General features: G+C 37.8%; 1 protein-coding gene and 1 long non-coding RNA gene across 3 annotated transcripts in view; both read left to right on the top strand.

Annotated features, from left to right (window-relative positions):
- The window catches only part of LOC108131880 (uncharacterized), a 63,089-nt gene that overhangs the window by 13,052 nt on the left and 38,913 nt on the right, over nt 1-11,124 (top strand). The gene's annotated exons all lie outside the window — the stretch shown is intronic.
- LOC122321910 (importin subunit alpha-like) lies at nt 6,376-9,138 on the top strand. Its single transcript, XM_043212975.2, has 2 exons — nt 6,376-9,002; nt 9,056-9,138. Exon 1 carries the CDS (start codon nt 6,596-6,598, stop codon nt 8,360-8,362), a length of 1,767 nt encoding a protein of 588 aa, XP_043068910.1. The 5' UTR covers nt 6,376-6,595; the 3' UTR covers nt 8,363-9,002; nt 9,056-9,138.

Genomic DNA, 11,124 nt, shown 5'->3' with positions numbered 1-11,124 from the left:
GTGTATGTCATTTAATGAGCTGTTTATGCAATCATCGGTCTGGCTTTTTGGGCAATAAATTCGTTTTTGGTAATGGTAGTTGGGTGTTGGGGGTGCTGTGGAGTGGTGTGGGAGAGCAAGGACTAGCTTTGACAACGGCGCAGAAAATTTGCATAATCGCGAAAGAGAAAGTCGACCGACCGACCGACCGACAGACCGACCGAGCCAGCGACTTAACCTGAACGAGCCCGCATAATGTGACCGACGTCATGATTATAATGATGTGCTGTAAGTTTAAGCTGTTGATTCAATTTGCTGGCACTGTTTGGTGCCAGATAAACGACTTAGTCACTTGCCACAAAAAGCCAAAAAACCGAACAAAAAAAATTGAATTAAACAGCTTCGGGCTTTTTGGTTTTCAGTTTTTCTGTTTTAGGTTTTTTTTTCTTTTTAGTATTCAGTTTTCTGGGCACATGTGAAATGTGCGGGTGGGGAAATCTTTGCGAAAAGTATTAGCATAAACACACCAAGCTGGGGAAACTTCAACACGGCCAAGTGCCAGCTGTTTGGGGGAAAACTTTTGTAACAGAAAATAAAAAAAACTAGAGGAAAAAATTCAAGAAAGTGAGTTACATATTTTATAAAGGCGAGTTTTCTAATACCCTTGGGGTTATATTTTGAAAATATTTCTCGAAATATGTGAAAATTAGTTTTTTTTTATTTCAACAAAACTTAACATTCTTTATTGATGGACAGACACACGGACAAATCACATGTTCGTGGACAGACGGACAAATGTTCTACTAAACGGACAACAACCCAGATTATCCTACAGATGGGCAAAGTCACAAATTCGCGGGCATGGGAACAACAACACAGATAGGAGAACATACGAACAAGTCTTTATAACCTCCAGGGATTATCCCTGGATCTAGTAATATCTCCATCACTTCATTAAAACCTTCCAGGAAAAATTAAAATACCCTTTTTTTTTTTGAAAGAGTATCCAAAAAAAAGAGCACTAACGCAAACAAATAGAAACGAGAGCAGGATGGGGGCAGGAAAAACTTGGGCCAAATTTGCAATTTGCATATTGTTGAGCGTAAGTTTAACCAGGAAGTTTCATGGATTCCGGGGTTCCGGTGGGCATTGGGGGGAGTAAGCATCCAAAGGACAGCCAGGCGGTCAAGTGGCAAAAGCCCGAGGGCCGAGAAGAGGGCCTATGCAAATGTTTAGCTCCGGTCGGTACAACGTGGCGTATGATTGATGTGGTCAGTTGGTTCAATTGCTCTCGTTGCTTGTTTGCATAGGACTCCTTCTTCTGGTCGCCTTCTTTTTCGGTTTTCTTTTTCTTCGTACCGCTTTCTTCGTATATAAATTTTTGTTTGATTTTTTTGTTGTTGGTATTTTTTTTTTGGCAATCAATTTGGGTTTTGCGGCTCTCAATTTACACCCTTTCCTTTCGCCTTGAACAATGTTGTTGAATTTCCTTTAGCATACTTTCACCAGAAACAGGAAACTATTTTGGCCAAGATGTTGGCCAAGAAGGGCGGCATCGTGAGGACGGAGGATGGAGGAAAAGAGGAAGGCAGTAAGCCAAGAAAGTTTCCGCTTGTAAAATAAGAAAATATAATTTCTGGCAAGTATTCTTCTACAGCGAGTACTTTTTAAAGGTTAAATACTTTACAAAAAGGATTTTTGGATTATTGTAAGACTTCTTAAGATTTAAATTAAAAATGTATAGGTTTAGGGTAGCTTTTGAGTAGTTATTTCTGTAAAGACCATCGTCAAATCCTGTTTTGGTTGTCAAGAGTCTAGGGATTAAGTTCATATTGTCATTCGCCAAAAGCACAAGTAAATTTAAAAGTTGAATTAATGGCATGAACCTGATATTATTTAGACGTTGTGGGGGCCTTAAGCCCATCTGTCAGTCCTATCAATTCCCAATCTCTGACGCTCGCCACTAACCAAAGCACTGACATATATCAATGCCAAAACACCCACACAGCCATACGCCCAATCTATACATACACACTGGCAGGATAACAAACACATATACATGTACAGGGACACATCTTGAAGTTGTGAGCAAACAGACGAGAAAAAAATGCAAGTAAGAAAAAATCACGTTGAGCGAAGTAGAACTGGCGGGTACTCTTCTTGAGCAGAATATGTTTGAGGGAATGTATTTGATTATTCGGTTAGAGAAATTGAACTCAATATAATCCATAATTAGACTAGAACTAAATATAATCTTATAATGAAGGTTTATGCAAAAATTCTAGTCAACATCTTTGAAACTGAAACACTAGACATGAGGTATCCAAGACACAAGACATCAAACCTCCAATACGTCCTGTTAGAGTATTTAAAAAAAAAAAAAAGAGCCCAAGATGTGTAAAAAAAAAAAAAGAAAGTAAAGAAAAGGCAACAAAATATACAGCTCTCGGCTTTAGGTTGGGCAAACTTTTTGTCTTCTGTGTTTGGGTGTATGTGTGTGTGTGTTTGTGTGCGAAAAGGGGATATGCCCCATGCCGCCACACTACATCAGGCGCGGTACAGAGACGTAGTTGCTAAGAGGGTGTGCATTACAAACAGCTGCTGCAGTTGTGCAGTTTGATGATACCAGAGACAGAGACCATAGACTCAGAGTACAGAGCACAGAGTACAGAGACCAGAGCATTGACACACTTTTCCCGCTGTCCTGTTCGCCGAGTTTGTTTGTTTGTTGTTTGTTTGCATTCTGGCCATTCTGCCATTGAGCAGGAAATTAAAAATGTCCTTATAGATTTATATGAACGTTCACATGCAACACGCACAAGGCACGCATACTAATAGGGATATGCAGTTTGAAAAATTTGTATTTTAATAGATTTTATAGATTTTATGGTTCTATTAAATAAATGGTTTTGATTTAACTAATTCTCGTAAAAATAAAATTAAAGGAGGATACTCTTAGAAGTATATTCATTGGAAAAAATATTTTTTTATAATGTTATTTAAAATCTATAGTCTTATCAAGAATTCTAATTAATAATCAAGATTATTTAATTAACAAAAGGATATTAATATCCAAAAAGTATGCTACACTTTTCGTACCTAGAAACTTATTGGATCACCTTTTACATAAAAGAAATTTTTACAAAATCTAACCCTTTCTTTAGCCCGGAAAAGTATGCTATATTTTTACAGTCAGAAGTTTTTATAAGAAACATTTTGAATCCATTTGCTTAACTTTATTAAAATGTACTTATATTTTAGCTAATTACATTATTTTTTAGTTATTTATAAACTTTATAAAGAACTTTTATAAGATTGTAAATTTCGTGACCTATCCTTGTAACTTGGCTCGTTAAAATTAGATTTATATTTCAAGTATAATACACTATTAATAATTCTAATACTCTTATTTTCATATCATAGACCATAATTATTACTTCAATTAGAGTAAATGTTTTCAGGGCTATTAATAACTTAAGCCATAAGCCGAAAAGTACTGGGTTCGGCGCACAAAACAGCTCCTTTATCACAAAATACCTGGCTTAATTACCACAGCAATTAGTCAGGTGCTTAAAACCCTTTTGTTCAAAGGCAATTAGCGATCTTATCACTCAAGTTGACTAATTTCTCCGTCTTTTTTTTCTCAGTACATATTATTTTTTTTTGTACAAATCCTTGCTATTTTATTTTTTATGAAAAAAAGAAAAGAGAAAGGTGTGTAAAATGTTAAATGATTGAGTGACTGATTTAGAAGGAAGGAGACGGGTGTGGAGGAGGGAAAGGTAAAGTGGGACAGGTTTAAATGGCGTAACACACGCACATAAACAAAAGAAAATAAAAAAAAAAACAAAAATAACAGCTGTTTAGAAAAAAAAACTCTTTCTCTTTTCATTTTATTTTCTTGGCAACTTTCCTTTATTTTCTCTCTTTAGCCTTTTTCCCACCTTTTCTTTTTTTTGCAAGTTTTCTATTTCTATGTTTTTTTTTATTTTCTTTTTCAAATGTTTTGTTTTTGTTTTCCAACTCGGTATTTCGGCGAGTTGATTACATTTTTGTCGGCACAATTTTAATTGTTTTCTTTGTTTATTTGCTTTTTGTTTTTGTTTTTGAAATGCACGTTGTAATGGCCACAAAAAAAATAAATAACAATTACAATTACAATTACAATAACAACAACTATGTGGCAACGAGACGTGAGAGAGCGAGCGGGAGAGTGGCGGATAAATAGAGATACTGGTGTTGGTGTCGGTGTGCCGTGTGAAGTGTGATAAGAGTGTCCCGAGGGAGAGAGCGACCGAACACTTCCGTGCGGAAGTCTGGCGACGACTGAAAGTGAAATTGAAAGGCACAAAGCCGACAACCGAAAAACGACAAGCTGAAGGAGCAGGCGAAGAAGCGAAACAAACGGTAAACGATTTCATTGCTTCGCCATTTCTCTGCCGCGTCTGCGTATGTGTGTGTGTGTCAGTGTCAGTGTGTATTTGTGAACCGGGTGCCCGCTTGATTGTTGTTATTGTTTACCTTTTGGCACGAATTTCAGCGCCAAAAATAGACAAAAAAAAAACGGGAACCCCACCAAAACATCAGCTGTTTCCGAAAGAGAGCTTTCACCTGTGTCCTGGCTAGACTTTTGGCGGCTTAACAAAGAAATTGGATGTGCTTTTTATATATTTATTGATTTAATTTAAAAAATTACAACAAATTAACATATTTTTATTTTTATTTTTATTTAAAATTTGTTGTATATTCAATTTTTAGTCATAATCTTCTTTATTTTCATGATTTAATATAATTTTTTTAATAGTTTTGTGACCAAACCTTAACAAAAGTTTAGTTTGGTAAAAAACCTTGAGGATTTAAAGAAAAGTGCTTTTCTCCGAAGCGCCTTCTTCAAATTAATCAATTTCAAAAAACAAAAAAAATTTTGTTCATTTTTGGATAAAGAATACATATAGTACAAATGTAAGTATCTTAAAGAGAAAATATAAAAAAACAAGAAAGGAAAGCTAACTTCGGGCGGAGCCGAAGTTTATATACCCTTGCAGTTAAAACTGGATATATATCGCAAACATCGGATATAGTTGGCCGATCCTTATGATTACATCATCATAAAACCAATTAATTACAATAACAAGAAAGGAAAGCTAACTTCGGGCGGAGCCGAAGTTTATATACCCTTGCAGTTAAAACCGGATATATATCGCAAACATCGGATATAGTTGGCCGATCCTTATCTGAATAGGAATATATAATCCAATTTATTACAATGCAAAATCTAAAAAAAGTCCCAAACTTCTATCTTCAAAAACACGAAAGTTGGGTCATTTCCCATCGTTCAGTTATATGGCAGCTATGAGATATAGTCGGCCGATCCTAATGAAATTTGGTAGGTTGGATAAACTGACCAAAAATATAATCTGTATTAAATTCCAGCTTTCTATCTTCAAAAACACGAAAGTTGGGTCATTTCCGATCCTTCAGTTATATGGCAGCTATAGGATATAGTCGGCCGATCCTTATGAAATTTGGCATGTCGTATTATTTTGCCAAAAATAGCTCTCATGTCAAATTTGAACTCTCTAACTCTAAAAACACCACAGTTATACCATTTCCGATCAATCAGTTATATGGCAGCTATAGGATATAGTCGGCCGATTCCGGCCGTTCCGACTTATATACTGCGTGCAAAGGAAAGAAGGGTGTGTGCAAAGTTTCAAGACGATAGCTTCAAAACTGAGAGACTAGTTCGCGTAGAAACGGACAGACGGACAGACGGACAGACGGACAGACGGACATGCTCATATCAACTCAGGAAGTGATCCTGATCAAGAATATATATACTTTATAGGGTCGGAGATGTCTCCTTCACTGCGTTGCACACTTTTGGACAAAATTATAATACCCTCTGCAAGGGTATAAAAACGTTCATGTAAATGCATATACTAATATAGAGACTATATGGTAGTGTTTAAAAATAGATAGAGTATCTTAAGACGTTATAATAATAGGTAATATATAGGTATAGTAATATTTAATAGATAATATAGAACCAACTGTATAGTTTTTCGATCATCTAAAACCCGATACCGGTACCCGCTGCCGGTTATAAATCAATACTTAGAATCTCAAGCAGGAAAACGTCCCGTTTTCAGGATGGCCGTAAACTCCAAGGGTGTATAGTCAAAATTTGAATAGATTTTGAATAGATTTTTGAACACAAATATAACCTATCTTTTGACTTATTTAGTCATAGGGTGTATTTGGGTTATATAAGTTAGATAAAAGGTTAGAGCTCCTCAACAAAGCAACCGAAATTAACATAGAACTGAAAATCCAATAAATATTTAGACCAAGTAGCACATGATTTTATAGTTTAGTTGACATCGTCCCTACTGCCAGCCAAACATTCTCAAGCCTCACTCACTCCAAAGCTATCAAATGAATACAACATACATTTCACTGTAACAAAACCAAAGCTGTGAAATAATAACCAAGTAATAATAACCAAGTAATAAACAAGTAAACCAGTAAACAAGTAATATAAAGCAACTGAAGCTGAAGAATATATATATTTTGTTAAAATTTGTTCGAGATTTTTGTTTAAATTCCTGTTTTAATGGATAAGTCGCCACCGGGTTCGCACCGCTATCTTTTCAAGCCAGCAGGCTTTGATCCTCTGGAGGCACGGTCGCGCCGTCACGAGGTCACCGTCAAGCTAAGGAAGTCCAAGAGAGAGGAGGCTTTTATGAAGCAACGTAACATAACATGGGAATCTTTGGAGGATGATTCGATGACGCCACAGATGATAGACACTGATAATGATAACCAGGACATGATGCTGGTCGATGATGTAAATATCGATAATATAAATAAACTATGCGATTCTATAACGCCAGCTAATAATAATGTTGACATTAATACAGTTGCGAAAACTGTACAGAAGATAATGGTTTTTGTGGCTAGCTGTGATAACGAACGTGGTCACATTATGGGCCTCCAATGTGCCCGAAAATTGCTAGGCTGCCTCCAGGATCCACCCATCGACATGATGATCCAGCATGGAATATTACCGTGTTGCGTGGACTTCTTGAAAAGGAATCACAATCCGAAATTGCAATTGGAAGCTGCCTGGACCCTGACCAATATCACCTCGGGCAATACCGAACAAACAATGGCGGTAGTAAAATCTGGAGCAGTCGCCCCTCTGATGGCACTGTTGCGTTCCGAATCAACGGATGTCGTCGAGCAAGTCCTCTGGGCGCTGAGCAATATATCTGCCGAGTGCCGAGATCTGGTCTATGGCCTTAATATCATCGATGAAATTATGCCGCTGCTCGAGGTCAAGGGTCCGATCACCTATAACCGCAATCTGACCTGGCTGATCTCTATTTTGTGTCGCTCCGAGATGGATTCGGCGAGCTTTGCCAAGATCTGCAAATTCCTGCCACATCTGATGTGTCAATTGTGCAACCCACTCGAATTGGGTATCTTGTCCAACACCATTTGGGCATTCACCTATCTGACCGACCACAGCGTTCATCAGACCCAGGTGGTGCTCCAGACGGGTGCCCTGCCATGGATCGTCGGCCAACTGACTATCCAAACGCACATATCCGTCTTGATGCCGGCACTGCGTTGCGTTGAGAATGTTATCGCCAAAACGGAAGACTTCGGCAATTATGCGATATCGGTGGGGTGCCTGCCGTATCTAGGAAATTTGTTGGAACACGAGAAGCCAATGGTCGTTAAGCGGACCGTCTGCATTTTCACCCAGCTGTCTTATAACCAAAATCAAATCCAGGCCATGCTGGAGGCAAAAATATACACGCAGCTGGCCAAAATTTTGTCGAACGGCGATTTCCGGATCCAAAGAGAGGTAGTCGTGTGCATTTGCAATACGATCACATTCGGAACTCCGCACCAAACCATAGCCATGGTGGATGAATATGACATTTTCCTGCCGTTCATTAAGCTGCTCGATTCACAAGACACCAGGATCTTGATACGCATCCTGACCGGAATCGAGGGACTGTTCAACCTGGCCGAAAATCTGCAGTCTATTCAAATCTTTACCTTTAAATTTGAAGAACTGGGCGGATTGGAGAGACTGGAGAAGTTGAAGTTGCACTATAATGAGGCTGTCCATGAAATGTCTGTAAAGTTAATTGAATCCTATTATCCGGACGATGATAATATGGAAACACCCCAGAGCGTCACACAACAAGCTCATGTTGCTGGAGATCAGTCAGGGCCAAATGGACTTAGTCAACAATTGCAAGTCGCATTAACACCCCCAGGAGCAGCGGGACCAGGATTGTCAGCCGATGGCCAGTCCTTTGAGATGTCGACTCCACCGCCGCCAATGGATGGATATCAATTCTAGAGGAGCTTAAATTATTCAGTTAGCTTAACACAACAGAAATATTCGCAGGATTCTTCCCCTCTTCATTCGCCATTACAACTACTTGTCCTTTACTAACTACACACTCGGCATATACACTGCACAGGTGTCAAAAGAACAAAAAAAGTTGTATTCATAATAATAAGCTATCTAAAGATTTCCCTGTTTCCCATTAAGGGGAATATTTAGATACTTATGGTACAGATGTATGACCAAAAATTTGATGTATGCACACCATATATGCAATGAGAAAAACAGCACATCAACATAACATTGATCACGGACAAAATTTATATATCTACGGCTTCCCTGGTTTGTCAAAATGGGAATACTTAGATACTTTAGTGCAGATGTTTATCCAATAATGCGACTCCAAACTGCAAGTTAATTGATGATTTAAATGAGACATACATACAGAAAACAAGATATGTATGTAAACTAATACAAAATTAAGCATGTAAAAAATTTAGAAATGTATATAAAATTGTGATTGTGAACTAATTCAGGGGTGCCCAGCCCCATTCCTCTTGGTGCTTCTTTGTTGTCGGAATTGGGTCCTAAGCTATCAGCCACAAGGAATGTAAAAAACAAGTAGTTCGTTTTTTTTATGGTTAAAAACAAGGTAAGAAAAAAACTTTTTAAAAAACTTTAAAATAATTTTCCCGCCAAACGAAGGTTCCTATAAGCTTCCAAGCACATAAGCGCCCACAACTTTAGAATCCTCTCAAAGCCAGGGACTTTTCCTAAAGCTTTTCCTGGAAAAAGGTCAACCATAAGCTTTCGAGGGAACAAATAATCCTTTTGTGTTCTTCCACAAAGCTCGCGAAATACCAAACATGTTTAATCCTGTTTCCTTTTGCCTCAAAAAGCTTCGAAAAAGCGTGGACCTTAAGCCCCCAAGGATCTAAACAAAAAAGGACACCGCGCCACACGAGAGCTTTAAACGGGTTTTTCGTCTTTTGAATATTTAACCACAAGAAGTTCTGACCACAGAGTGTTATTAATGTTGGCCAGGATTTCGAGAGGATATTCAGGATATACTCTTGTGCTTCATCGCACATTCATATGTCAAGTGCAGGACTCCCAACAGAGGACCAGCTCCCTGGGTAACAGAAACAGACATTCAAGCATGACGTATAAAGATGTCCTGTCAACACACGTCCTTGTCCTGGTTCTTGTACCTTCCTACGGGGGTCCTGGCTTATATATCTGGCCCCCCTAGGTCCTGTCACATTCTGCGGTGAAAGAAACACATAAACCAATTCAATTCAGCTCACCTCAATCGACTGTCAGTCCCAAGAACTCGATTAACATTTATTTTCTTATTTTCTCTCTCAATCTATTGACTCGGGCTTTTTTTCTTTACACTGAGAAGAGTTGGGGGTATATATGTTTATACTAAATATAAATTAAAGAAAAGAGGTAAACAGGTATAGAATTTTGGGAAAATAATATTTTCTTTCTTTTTATAACTTTTTTATACCCTTGCAGAGGGTATTATAATTTTGTCCAAAAGTGTGCAACGCAGTGAAGGAGACATCTCCGACCCTATAAAGTATATATATTCTTGATCAGGATCACCTCCTGAGTTGATATGAGCATGTCCGTCTGTCCGTCTGTCCGTCTGTCCGTCTGTCCGTCTGTCCGTCTGTCTGTTTCTACGCAAACTAGTCTCTCAGTTTTAAAGCTATCGTCTTGAAACTTTGCACACACCCTTCTTTCCTTTGCACGCAGTATATAAGTCGGAACGGCCGGGATCGGCCGACTATATCCTATAGCTGCCATATAACTGATTGATCGGAAATGGTATAACTTTGGTGTTTTCAGAGTTAGAGAGTTCAAATTTGACATGAGAGCTATTTTTGGCAAAATATTACGACATGCCAAATTTCATAAGGATCGGCTGACTATATCCTATAGCTGCCATATAACTGAACGATCGGAAATGACCCAACTTTCGTGTTTTTGAAGATAGAAAGCTGGAACTTGGTACAGATTATATTTTTGGCCAGTTAATCCGACCTACAAAATTTCATTAGGATCGGCCGACTATATCCTATAGCTGCCATATAACTGAACGATCGGAAATGACCCAACATTCGTGTTTTTGAAGATAGAAAGCTGGCACTTGGTACACATTCTATTTTTGGTCAGTCAATCCGATCTACCAAATTTCATAACGATCGGTTGACTATATCTTATAGCTGACATATAACTGAACGATCGGAAATGGTATTTGGTAGAAATATCAACTTTCGAATTTTTGAAGATAGAAGCTTGGGACTTTTTTTTAGATTCTTTATTGTAATTAATTGGTTTTATTATGATGTAATCATAAGGATCGGCCAACTATATCCGATGTTTGCGATATATATCCGGGTATAGCTGCAAGGGTATATAAACTTCGGCTCCGCCCGAAGTTAGCTTTGCTTTCTTGTTAAAATTTAATATTCTTTAAAATAAAGTTATAATTGTTGGGTATGCTCCATATTTATAGTCAATTTAAAGGGAATCATATCATATGTAGAAGCACATATTTTTTAATAAATTTTTAATCCAATCAAAAAAAAAAAAAAATTCAAGATTAAATATTAGATTAGATTCCATATTTTTCTCACAGTGCTTATCCGCCCAACGGCATACTCATTCTCCATCCTAGATTCTCAAATATTTTCTCCTTATGGCTGCTGTCATTGTCGCATTGGCGTGGAAATGTTGCAAAATTAATGCGATATCGAGTGCGA

This window comes from Drosophila bipectinata, chromosome XR (genome assembly GCF_030179905.1).
Source record: "Drosophila bipectinata strain 14024-0381.07 chromosome XR, DbipHiC1v2, whole genome shotgun sequence".
Lineage (NCBI taxonomy): Eukaryota > Metazoa > Arthropoda > Insecta > Diptera > Drosophilidae > Drosophila > Drosophila bipectinata.
The sequence above is the reverse complement of the archived record's forward strand: the minus strand, read 5'-3'. Positions and strand labels throughout refer to the sequence as shown.

What these genes read in the sequence shown, in the direction of transcription:
- LOC122321910 (XM_043212975.2), top strand. Translation starts at nt 6,596, where the DNA reads ATGGATAAGTCGCCACCGGGTTCGCACCGCTATCTTTTCAAGCCAGCA.